This window comes from Hyaena hyaena, unplaced genomic scaffold (assembly GCF_003009895.1).
Source record: "Hyaena hyaena isolate Hyena2069 unplaced genomic scaffold, ASM300989v1 scaffold_196, whole genome shotgun sequence".
In the NCBI taxonomy this organism is placed as follows: domain Eukaryota; kingdom Metazoa; phylum Chordata; class Mammalia; order Carnivora; family Hyaenidae; genus Hyaena; species Hyaena hyaena.
In genome coordinates this window covers 1,046,275-1,058,382 of record NW_024080828.1, presented here as the reverse complement: position 1 = coordinate 1,058,382, position 12,108 = coordinate 1,046,275, and the positions used below count along the sequence as shown (strand labels likewise).

General features: G+C 41.3%; 1 protein-coding gene across 9 annotated transcripts in view; it reads left to right on the top strand.

Moving 5' to 3' along the window:
* Positions 1 to 12,108, top strand: part of TMC1 (transmembrane channel like 1) — a 139,946-nt gene that overhangs the window by 75,247 nt on the left and 52,591 nt on the right. For 8 of the 9 annotated variants that reach the window (XM_039241576.1, XM_039241581.1, XM_039241579.1 and 5 more), the window contains one exon: positions 2,254 to 2,352. In XM_039241576.1, coding sequence (XP_039097507.1) covers positions 2,254 to 2,352 — 99 coding nt within the window. Of the gene's footprint in view, positions 1 to 674; positions 748 to 2,253; positions 2,353 to 12,108 lie in introns of those variants that run through there. The other variant, XM_039241583.1, reaches the window with a different exon arrangement.

The window sequence follows — 12,108 nt, the reverse complement described above, 5'->3', positions numbered from 1 at the left end:
AACAGATAGTGGGTGCAGATTGAAGAAGGACGTAAAGCCCTGAGCCGATGTGGGGAAAAGAGTCAATCAACTAAGGCCAAGAAGCAAGATTGAGATTGGAGTCTTTAATCATAAGAAGGTAGATGACTCTGATCTTTGGTTGCTCACTTATCAAACGAAAAGTCAGCTTAGGCTTTATTCAGGCTACAATGGGTCTTTCAGGGGTCATTATTTCAAAGCCAATTTGTTCAGAACAGTATTGCTGACAGCCAAAACTAAGCGTTGTGAGCAATCTTTTATCCTCATGATTTTAAAGCAGGGCCAGCTTCTGTATTGAGCCTCCCCATGGGCATAACAATCCTAATAGTGCCTTACATGCATGAAGAGTTTTGCTTTTAAACAGTGCAAAACTCTTTCACTTCTTTTACTTACTGAGCCTCACAGCAAATGTAAGAAATAGACTGTAGAAGAGTTTTCTTTCCCCCTTTAAAAATGTGGAAACAGAGCCATGGATTGCTTATTGGACCTCACCGATATCTCAGAGTGAGGCCTTTTTTTTTTCTTTTCAAAGTTGTTCTGGAACTAAGATCATGATTCGATTTTTGGTCTCAAGATTCTGCCTCCCCATCTTCTAGTTTTATAATCCCTGAGATAATTCGGGGGGAGGTGAGTCTACGGCTGTGTGGCTCTTAGAAGTCAGTGGACACAGATCAAGAGTCCTGAAGAGTCCATTTCGCCAGGGGCAACTTTCAGCTGATGCAGCAGAATGTATGTGTGTCATCTATTTCAAATTACCCCCGACTTTATTTTTGCTTGTCTCTCGAAGGAAACCTGAAACTCCATCACTGGCTATTATGACACTCCTTAGTGTCAGACTCGGGGCATACGTGGAGTTTTATCAGCAACACTTACTCCTTCCCCTACAGCATACAGCTTCCTTTGAAATGAAGGTTGTGGCTGATTGGCTGCCAACTATATGAAATTACAGAATGTCTGGTCTATAGTGGAAGGAGTTAATGCGTGTTTGATTGGATGTATTCCTAGAACTAAGAAGCGTATTGTCTTTCGATGCTTTCTTACAGGTTTGTGTTAGATGCTGTGAGGGGCATTCTGTTTTCTGGGCTATGGTGCCCGTGGGCCAAAGATCCTAATCACTGGATCCCAGTTCCTGCTAAAGAACAAAGAGGGTAGCAACCTCACATACTAGCTTTACAGAATCACTAGAGGCCAGGGCTGGTCCCCTCCTGACAACCCGGCTCCATTTTTCAGCTGCCTGCAGCCCATAGACTCACTCAGTTTTCTTTTGATGCAAATATCATTTTGCCCAAAAGACCAAGCCTGAGACCTTAATCTTCTTTGTTCTTTGTGGCCCCCAACTTTAGAGTGGGACAGGATAGGACCCACCTTCTGCTCTGTTCAGTCCTAGGAAGCTAAGAAGCTTCCACGGAAGGTGTGCAGCCTATGTGGAAGGGAGGAGTCGGGGCTGAATTCCAGCAAGCCCCACACTGAGGCTTCCAGTCACATCCATCCTCCACCCCCAGCCCCGGGGAAGAAGTTTTCATACCAGAGAAGAATCAGCATCTGCTTGGCGGGTCTTGTGCCTGCCCTGGAGCGAGAGGGGTACTTTTACCAGTTCTCACCAAGCCATCTGCCAAGACCCTATTCCTTCCCCCTTGCTGGCTGGCTCAGCCCCTAATAATTCCTCTTTGAATCTCGTAGCATAAGATCAGGGCAGCAGAGCTGAATTAGTGGTAAAGTAAATATAATCAGGGTACCATCTTTCCTCCCATTGACACCCTCAAATTGTATAAGTGATTCACATGACTCTTCTCTCTCTTTCTTAACATGAAAGAGAGAATCCCCCACCACCCCCGACCCTAAGAAGCAGCCCCCTATGAAGATGTGGGTAGTATGGTTTGTTTGAACACTATAGTTCCCCCAAAGGTCTCTTGTCTCCTCTCCAGACCTCCCCTAAAGGAGACCAGTTTGGAGGTGGTGGTGGGTAGTGGGGCTTCTCAGCGAGCCTTCCGGGCAATGTGGTTGGCCCAACTGCTGGTGGCCCGCTGAGCTTAGAATGCAGGGTCCCTAGAACTCCCTTTGTTCTTGACTCTGGATTTAGTAGTCAATTCCCAGAAAAGGGGACCCCACATGGAGACCCACAGAGTCCCCATGAAAAAGTTTAAGAAGTGCTTTTAAACAAAACCATTTGTGATCACATGTGTGGCTCAGACTTTGTTTCCAATTATTAACTGCTTTCTTCGCTTCTCCATATAGTACCTCTGGGGTTTACCATATGGCAGTTTACCTAGGAAAACAGTTCCCAGAGCTGAAGAGGCATCTGCGGCAAACTTTGGTGTGTTGTACGATTTCAATGTAAGTGTCTCCGCATAGCTGTGAGGGTAAGAGTATGGATTTTTCCTTACTCTCTGAAACCCCATGGCCTCCTCTTCTGTGGTAAACAAAGGTCTTAAGAGATATGTCCCTGCCCCTTGTTAAAAAAAAAAAAAAAAAAATCAGAAAGTCAGGGCACCTGGGTGGCTCAGTCGGTTGAGCATCCAACTTTGACTCAGGTCATGATCTCATGGTTTGTGGGTTCGAGCCCCGTGTCAGGCTCTGTCCTGAGAGCTCAGAGCCTGGAGTCAGCTTCGGATTCTGTGTCTCCTGCTTTCTCTGTGGGAGAGAACAATTTTTTTTAAAAAGCAAAAAAAAAAAAATTTTAAATAAGAAAGGGAGGGAGGAAGGAAAGAAAGGAAAAAAAGGAAAGAAGGAAAGGGAAGGCGGAGGTAGGAGGAAGGGAAGGAAAGAAGGAAGGGAGAGACAGAAAGAAAAACATAGGTTTAAGAATATGATAATATGATTAAATGGGAATATAGGCAACTGGATGAAGGTGAGCTCAGAGTTCAAAGACTTGAAACAACTATCTTTATCTCTGGCTTTGGAAAAGAACAAAGGAAGAGTTTGCAAATGTGCTTTTTGAAAAATCTCATAGGATTCTTAGGGAATTCGAGCTTTACTTCCTAAACAAGTCTATTTAGTATTACTCAGTCATTGAGTCTAGACACAGCTAAATATTAAATACTGAAAAGTACTAAATTCTGACTTCTAAATAATACTAAAATGAGTATCATGTGATGGTGGTACCCATATGAGCATTGCTCCACTGTGGTGCTAGAGTAAGTATTACCCTTTGAGCTGTCCTGGGTGAGGATTATTGTTATAGCAGAGATTTATTTTTACCCATTGAAAAATCCTTTCAGGAGTTTGATTCAAGTCTGTGGCAACTATTAAATTTCACACATTTTTAAAAAAAGTAGTGATGAGCTTGGAGATGTTTGGATGTGTAGAGGATAAAAAAGTAGCAAGGTGGAGATTGGGGAATTGATAATTCAGGGAATTTTTGGACAGTAGTAAGATTTTACGTAGCCTGGGAAATCAAAGACAGAGAGAAAAACAATGAACACTCTTCATGTTCATAGTGCTGACAGGTGTATTTCATGGATGTTTTGAATTCTACCCTTAAACTCCCTAAATTATGAGCTTCCTAAAGAGGGGATCATATCTGCTACACTTTCTTTGACACCTTTAATGTAATATTCAACAAATAGAGACTTCATGAAATCTTACTGACTGACAATTCTATGTAAAGGGATGATTTATAGAACGTTGAGATAAGAACCATAGAAATTAGGTATGTGAACAGTACCAGAAAATGTAAACTTTAAGGAACGTTCCCAGTCTCTGAGTAAGCAAAAACAATAAGCATAAGGCACAGCGACAGGCCTGATTTTGTGGCTTTTGGAATCTCCAATCATCACTGCCAGTTGGAGGTTCCATTTTCAATTCAGCATTTATTTCCTGAATGTAACCATGCATTGGTTTTACAAAGATAACTGTGACATGATTCTTGGCTTCAAGGTACTCATGACAGTAGAAGATAGTTGGTCCACTAGTCTACCACATGTTATGTGTTAAGTTAGCAAGATGAAAAAAAGAAAAAGACACTGGGGTGCCCCAAGGAAGTGACTGTTAATTTTGCTTGGGAAGGTTAGGATTTATGAAGGATGTGGCCTCTGAGTTAGATTTTACTTCTTACTGTTTCTTTCTCCGTTCTATTGATCTCCATCTCGCTACCTCTTTCTCCCTCTCTCTCCCTCTCTCTCCACCCTTTCTCTAAATTTCAAATAATTTTTTATTGTGCTCTCCTGAAACTGCTTTTACTGGTCATTCTCCTCCTCTGATTAGCAAGATAATAAACTTCTGGTCTGGTTAGTAAGAGCACAAACTAATAATATCATTGGCATGTTCTGATGCTTTAATCAAACCAGAGAAAAGAGGCACTGAAAGTCTGAACAAAAGATTTTTTGATTCGTAAACATCTATTTAACGAATTTGAAGCACTTAGATATTTCTCAACTAACTGAAACAAAACATGTTGGGGAAGAAAGTCCATTAGCGATGTGAAAGATCTTAATCAGCTGAGGAAGACAGAGAGGAAGGTGGTTCTGAGGGGCAAACCAGAAGCTCTAACAGGTGAATATAGGAAGAAGCCGGGGAGAGGGTTGGGCAATACATGGGCTGGCCAAGATTTTATTGTATCTATTTATTTATTTATTTGCCAAGATTTTATTACTGCCCTTGACAACTCTCTCATGTTCCATTTGGTGAAATGCAATTTATCAGTGGAAAGAGGAAGATAGAAACCAGGGTATCCTGTGATACTCATTTTCCCTTATAGTGTAGGCCTGCCTGAATACAATTCTAAAGCAATAAGAGAATATATTTTTAAAAAGAGAGAGAAAATATAAATGGTCAAGAAAAAATATGAAAAGTCATTATGGGGTGCCTGGGTGGCTTATTCGGTTAAGCATCAGACTTTGGCTCAGGTCATGCTTCGTGGGTTCAAGCCCCGCACTGGGCTCTGTGCTGACAGCCAGCCCAGAGCCTGGAGCCTGTTTCAGATTCTGTATCTCTTTCTCTCTCTCTGACCGTCCCCTGCTCACGCTGTCTCTCTCTCTCTCTCTCTCAGAAATAAATAAAACATTAAAAAAAGAAAAATCATTAAAGTGGTATTATTCATTTACAGCTTTTCTTAATTTTTCTGCATATGGTAACCATTCTGTTATTTGGCATGTATCATAAAGTAATGAATTAAAATAGTTTTTTTTTTACTTTTTAAATGTTTATTTATGTTTTAGAGAGAGAGCAGGGGAGGGGCCGAGGGAATGGAAGAGAGAGACCTGAAGGGAGCTCCGTGCTGACAGCAGAAAGCCCCACGTGGGGCTTGAACTCGCAAACTGTGAGATCATAACCTGAGCTGAAGTCGGACCCTGAGCTGACTGAGCCACCCAGGTGCCCCCTGCCCCAAATAAGAGATTTTTAGAGATACATGTGCTTTTGGAGCTCTCTCATGTTTCACATTACAGAGTTAGGAAAACTTTGAGTCATAGAAACACACTCAGGGTCTTATAGCTATTGAGTGGCTCCTAAAAAGTAATTTCCCTACATTGATTTCCAGCAGCATTCTCACTTACTGTTTCTAGAACACAGACTGACTCCTTTCACTGCCATAGCTATCTCACTGGGAAGGAGTTGAAAGAGATCCCATTTTCACTTTTCATAATAAACACATAATCCCCAAATTAGCTTCCCAAATAGAATGGTGGGTTCAATATTTACTCTTGCCTGAATTCATTACTTGGTCCTCTGAACAACAGAGGTGCTCACTCTGTATTATGAGATGATCTTCCTGGATAGTTCCGTCTATCATGGCATGATGGAAGAAACCATCAATGAAATATCCTTGAGATCCCTGAAAACTCAGAATTCTGCACTTCAAAGAGCCCAGAGATGCAAGGAGGAAAAGACTAAGGCAGAGTTAACAAATGCCTGAATGGTCTAATTAAGCCATGAGTTTGTCGCATCTAAGAAAGTTAGTGTGCCAGCTTAGCTAAACAGTTCCATATACATGCAGGTGAAGAGAAGCAGAAAATGATTTGTAGAATGCTGTGAAAGAGAGGCAAGCATGACCTCTTGTGGTAGAGGAGCTTATAGGATGGGAAGTGTCGGCAAACCTGTGGGGTGGAGGTGGGGAGGTGGAGTTTCAGATTGAAACCTTGGAACTTCCTTCTGGACTCTTCCCACTGAAGTATCTCCCTGGAAGCTCAGTGCTCTGTCGTTTGTAAACACATGTCATAACTCATCAAAATTTCCTTTAATTGATAGTAGACAAATGCCATTTGGTATATGCAAGGTCAGACAGTCTTAAGGCTTTTCAAAGTCATGGTTTACAAAGCACTATAGTTTTGATCCTTGTATTGAGTCCCTAGTGGTGTGTCTTACCAATCTGCAGGAAAATATATTTTATAAAAATAGTGAGAAATAGGGAGATTGTCTAACATGTGTGCTATGGATTGAATAAGCAGAAATGATATGATCAAGCAGGAGAATTGGAAGAATGAGTTTAGGTCAAGAAGAAGAGGATGTCTTTGTTGGCAAAACACTCGGAGACACAAGAATTATGTAGAAATGATAAAGAGGAAAAAGACTACGGTTTTGATATTCTTGTTAGGAAGAGAGAGGGAAGAGCTGAGGTGGCATTGGGAAGGAGTCTGAGCTAATATCAGACAGTGAGATCATTTGAGTTATGAATAGAGGGAAATGCACTCAGTTTTCCAGCTTGTGAACATCTTGTACCTTGTGTGCGGATAAATGCGAGTCAATTTTGCTTCCCCTCCTTTCTGCTGGTTATCATAGATGTTCGTGGGGTGTAGCTCTAAAAGGGGCCCCAAGGAGGACATTTAACCCCTATCATGTGTTAAACAGGCACCTACATTAAATTTCTTCTTCCTAACAACCCTTCAGGATGAAGATCAACAATCTTTTTATAGTTGAGGGAATTGGAACTCAGAGAGGTTGGTCAGTTTGCCAAAGGCAGAACAGGAAATTGGAGGAGGTGCTGAAATTCAAAGTAAAGTGTGGTTGACTTCAGTGTCAAATCGTTGGTTTACTTCTAACACACCCCAAGCCGACTCCTTCTGCCCTGCCCACCTGGGCCACATCCTGCCCTTGAAGTCTGTCCTCAAAGGAACATGTCACAGACATTCTGGATATTTTCAAGAAGCTGGTCCATTTCTTATCTTATCAATATCAACAGTTCTTTTAAATAATAATCTTTCAAGGCGACAGACCTATCTCAGTTCTCTTAAATCCCTTCATGTCTTATAGTACTGGTCACATTTACAAGAGATATTTTTGTGATATACATATGGAACAACTCATATTTTCTTAAGGGATATTTTAGTAGTTCAAATACATCTTTATTTTCAGGTAGTGCCCCCTTTTGTATTGAGGTATACTTGACATACATTATATTGGTTTCAGGTGTACAGCATAATGAATAAGTATTTATATATATTGTGAAATGATCACAATAAGGCTGGCTAACATCTGTCAACATACAAAGCTACAGAATTCTTTTTTTTTTTTTTTTGAGATGAGAACTTTTAAGATTCACTGTTTCGCAATTTTCAAATATGAAATCCCGTATTATTAACTATGGTCTCTGTGTGGTACATTGCGTTCCCCGTGACTTGTTTGATTTATAACTGGATATCTGTACTTCGTTCCTTCCTTCACCCTTTGTGCCCATCCTCATCTCCTGCTGCAGGAAACCACTAGTTTATTCTCTGTATCTATGAGCTTGTTTTTTATTTTTCTCCAAGACTCCACATGTGAGGGAGATTATATGTTCATACATCCCATCTGGTGTATTTCACTTAGCATAATGCCGAAGGCCCATCCATATTGTTGCTAATGGCAAGATCTTCTCCTTTTTAGGGCTGAATAATATTCCACTATACACACATATGTAAATATACATTTTACATTTTCTTTATCCTTTCCTCCATCGATAGACACATAGATTGTTTCCATGCCTTGGCTAATGTAAATAATGCTGCAGTGACCTGGGGGTTTAGGTATCCTTTCAAGTTAGGTTTTCATTTTCTTCAGATAAATTCCGAGCAGTGGATTGCAGTGATTCCATTGCAGTGGATCATATGGCATTTCTGTTTTTAATTTCTTGAGGAACCTCCATGCTGTTTTTCATAGTGGCTGCACCAATTTACACGTCCACCAACAGTGCGCAAGGGTCTTTTAGGGAACCCTTTTGAAGGGGCAAGTCATCTTTGGGTTCTCAGGAAGCACACACAAAAACACTATTAGTTGCAGGAGCTATCTGGGGGCAGAGTAGGAATACCTACACACAAGAAAGGGGAGGGGAAGCACGAGTAGTGGGGAGAGTGTCCAAATGGCAAAGAAGCCTGATTCCTGTGAAGGGAGAGACAGAGGGGAAACTGAGTAGGAAGACCCTCAAACAACAGTGCAGCTCTGGAAAAGTCTTGACCAGGCTGATGGTGAATCCCCAGGCAAAGTCTGTCCATTGGAGGAGTTCCAGATCACTGGCTCTACTGTTTCTCACTATTCTCCATCATGGGCTGGGGGCCACCTGGTAGGATGGAGTCTCAGGTGGAGTACATGATGTTCCATTCTGGTTGATTCGAAGTGGTGGCATCTGGAGGCCATCTCCTGAAGGCTCTCTGAGCAGCACAGCTCTATGGCTGCTGCAGGGGTCTGTGGGCTCTGAAAGTGCCATTTAGTTCCTCTACTTTAGGTCAAAATGTTGTTGTTGCTTCTCTTGCCGCTCTTAGTTTTAACAAGCTTCAAGTACACCAACGGAACCTCTTGGCTTCAGCCCTTGCCTCAGCCTCACCCAGAGCTGGCTCAGCAAAGACCATCCTCCTAGATGATAAACATCTAGTGCCTTTTGTGAGGGCAAAACTTTGGCCTCGAGCCAGACTGCTAAGCATCTTGGGACAAAACTAGGTTTGTAGATTACCAAGCCCACTCCACTCCACCCCTGCAGTGGAGATCCTCAGATTGGAAGTTGCCAGGATCCTCTCCTCTGTACCCATAGTGAGACTCCTTAGAAGACTTCACCGAATAGGGTGGGTGCAGCTCAGGCAAGGGGTGCCATGATTGGCAGCATCCAAAGGCTGTCCATCCCTGGATCCCATATTTGCTTCATTTCCTCAGTGTCCAGTCCAGGTCCCTCTCAATGGGCTCATTAGGTTTGATTAACAGAAGAGGAATCTCAGATTTTTCTCTCTTCATAGCCTTAATCTGCTACTCCTGGACTTCTTTATACACATTTATAGGTCGTGGTAGAAGAGATACCAGGGTCTGCTTTGGGCTTTCTTGGGATCCTTTTGTTCTGTAGTCTTGGAAACCGGGTCCCTCGGGGTCCTCATTTCTATCAGTGCTTTCTTTAATTCAGCAACAACTTCCAGTCTCCAGCATCTCCCTCAAGCTGCACCTGGCCAAACCAAAGCTGACCTTTCTTGTTGCAAAACTTTGGGCTGCCTGTGATCCTGATGCCTTATTTACAACATGAAATCAGCATCTTGTTTTGGATGTGATCCCAGAACAAGTCTTCTTTTCATTAATTTAATGAACATTTATTTAGCAGTTGCCAGATGCCAGGTAATGTGCCTGGCACTAAGCAAAGGTGAGCAAAACCCAGCAAGTTCTCTGCCCTTGGAAACTTAAAGTCTAGTAGAGTAGTCAGGAAATCACAAAAATAAATGTAATTGCAACTGTTCCAAGTAAGAAAGGTAAACAGTATTAAGAGAACATGGAGCAGGGATACTGACCTGGTTTTCAGCCTAAGAGAGGGAAGTAGAGGATAGTAGAAATTTTTCTGAGAAAGTAACCCTTGAATTGGGCTCTGAAGAGTTAGTACGAGCTCCCAATTTGGGAGAGGGGAATGACATTCTAGAAGATGAGTACAGCAAGTCAAAAGACCTACTGTGGGAGAATGTTCTCTTACTCAAGAGACTGACTGGAGGTTAGTGAAAATAGACTGTAAAAGGACGTCGGAGTGGATGGCCTTACAGAAATAGAAGGGTATCAAGATGCGCGGGACTCTCTAGAATCTAGGTCATGATAATATGTTTTTTTCTCAGAGCAGTTAAAAGTAAGTGTAGCGAGTGGTGGATGAGCAGTGGCATCATCAAACTTGAAACTTAAAAAGGTGAACAGATCAGAGAGGAGGAAATTGAATGTGAGGAGACCAAAGAAGGGTCTATAAATATGTAAGAGTATCATGTGTTAATAAATATCAGTAAGTGAGAGACTAAGATTGGAAGAGCTCAATTTGCCTGGAAGGAATTCGCTGGTCTCTAAATATTGGTTGCCAACCTAATAGATTAAAGACTGAGCCGTTGAGTCAGATTAGAACTTCACAGTCTATTCAATTATATTCCATAACATGAACAAATGGCACCAGGTTATGAGTCTGATATGTCTGCGATGTAAATAGATTTTTTAAAGTTATAAACATTTGAAAACAATTCGTAAAAACTCTATCCTATGTTCCAGCATCATGTATCTCCAATAATTATGATTTGCTTATGAATTGTACTTGAAATTAATTGCATTCATTGATTTGTTTTGTTTTTAAGTTTATTTATTTATTTTTGAGAGAGAGAGAGAGAAAGGAGAGGCAGAGAGAGAGAGGAAGAGAGAGAGAGAATCCCAAGCAGGCTCTGCACTGTCAGCAGAGATATGAGGCCTGAACCCATTGAACCATGAGACCTTGACCTGAGGTGAAATAAAGAATTGGACACTTAACCAATTGAGTGACCCAGGTGCCCCTACATTCATTGATCTTTAATGTTTGAAATAAAATATATGCTGCTCATATAGGATTAAAATTTTCTAAACTTCACTTTTTCAAGTAGTTTCTTATTTTTTTCTACTTTTTTTGTATTTTCATTCTTTCAAAACTCCTTTTAAAAATTTTTTTTAATATTTTATTTATTTTTGAGAGAGAGAGTGACAGAGTATGAGTTGGGGAGGGGGAGAGAGAGAGGGAGACACAGAGTCTGAGGCAGGCTCTGAGTTGTCAGCACAGAGCTGGACGCAGGGCCTGAACTCATGAACCACGTGATCATGACCTGAGCTGAAGTCGGAAACTCAACTGACTGAGCCACCCAGGTGCTCCTCAAAACTCCTTTTAAAATAGGTAATAGTGGGGTGCCTGGGTGGCTCAGTCAGTTTAAGCATCTGACTCTTGATTTCAGCTCAAGTCTTGATCTCATGGTTTGCGAGTTCAGGCCCTGTATAGGGCTCTGTGCTGATAGCACAGACCCTGTTTGGGGTTCTCTCTCTCTCTTCCTCTCTTTCTGCCCCTCCCCCTTCTCAAAATAAATAAATAAGCCTAAGAAATAGGTAATAGTAAGGCAATTCCCACTACAGGCTGTGTCCTTGTAATCAGACATATCTATCTTCATATATGAATTTATGATGCTTCATTTTTCGTTGCTTTAAAGAATTAATAGGCAGATTTAGAAGACTGGAAGCCAACTGAACAATAACACCCCATAATATAATGCTTGTAATCTCTGTCTCATGAAACAGAAGACCATTTTTCTCATTTGGGAAGAAAATATATGTAGAAGCTCATTTTCTAGCACTGAGCATTTCTTATCTTACAAGAGTTTTAGGCAATTAGAAAAAATTAAGGCATTTTGCCAGTGTTAGTACCTCTCATACACTTTCTTGGTGTTTTGATTCATTATATCCCAACGTAAGAGTGTTATCATCATGCCACTGTCTTGAATGATTTGCTCTATTTTATTAAAACGGGTGGCAGAGAGAAGAAAAACAGAAAAAGGTGGTTTAGATGATAATTTGAAAGAGCTTAATCTCACTGGGGATTGTTAATGACCGCCAGAAGCAATTTTTCTATTCAATCAGTCATTCGACAAGCCTAAATTGAATGTGAGATGCTGTAACCACAAAGAGAACTAATATATTTTCCCTGTCCACAGGGATCTTTTGCTTTAATTGGATGTGCAAACAATTGTCATGCAATGTGACAATCTCAAGCTAACAGATACGTGTCCTAGGCACAAGGAGCCATAGTGGGGGGAGGATTCTGTGTTACGTTTCACTGGAGTTCAGTTTGCTAAAGACCTGAGAAGACTCAGAAGGCAAGAACTCTATTTTCCATCTGAGCTCTGAATGATTTGTTTGAAAGGGGAGGCAAATGGTCACCAAAATTTCACA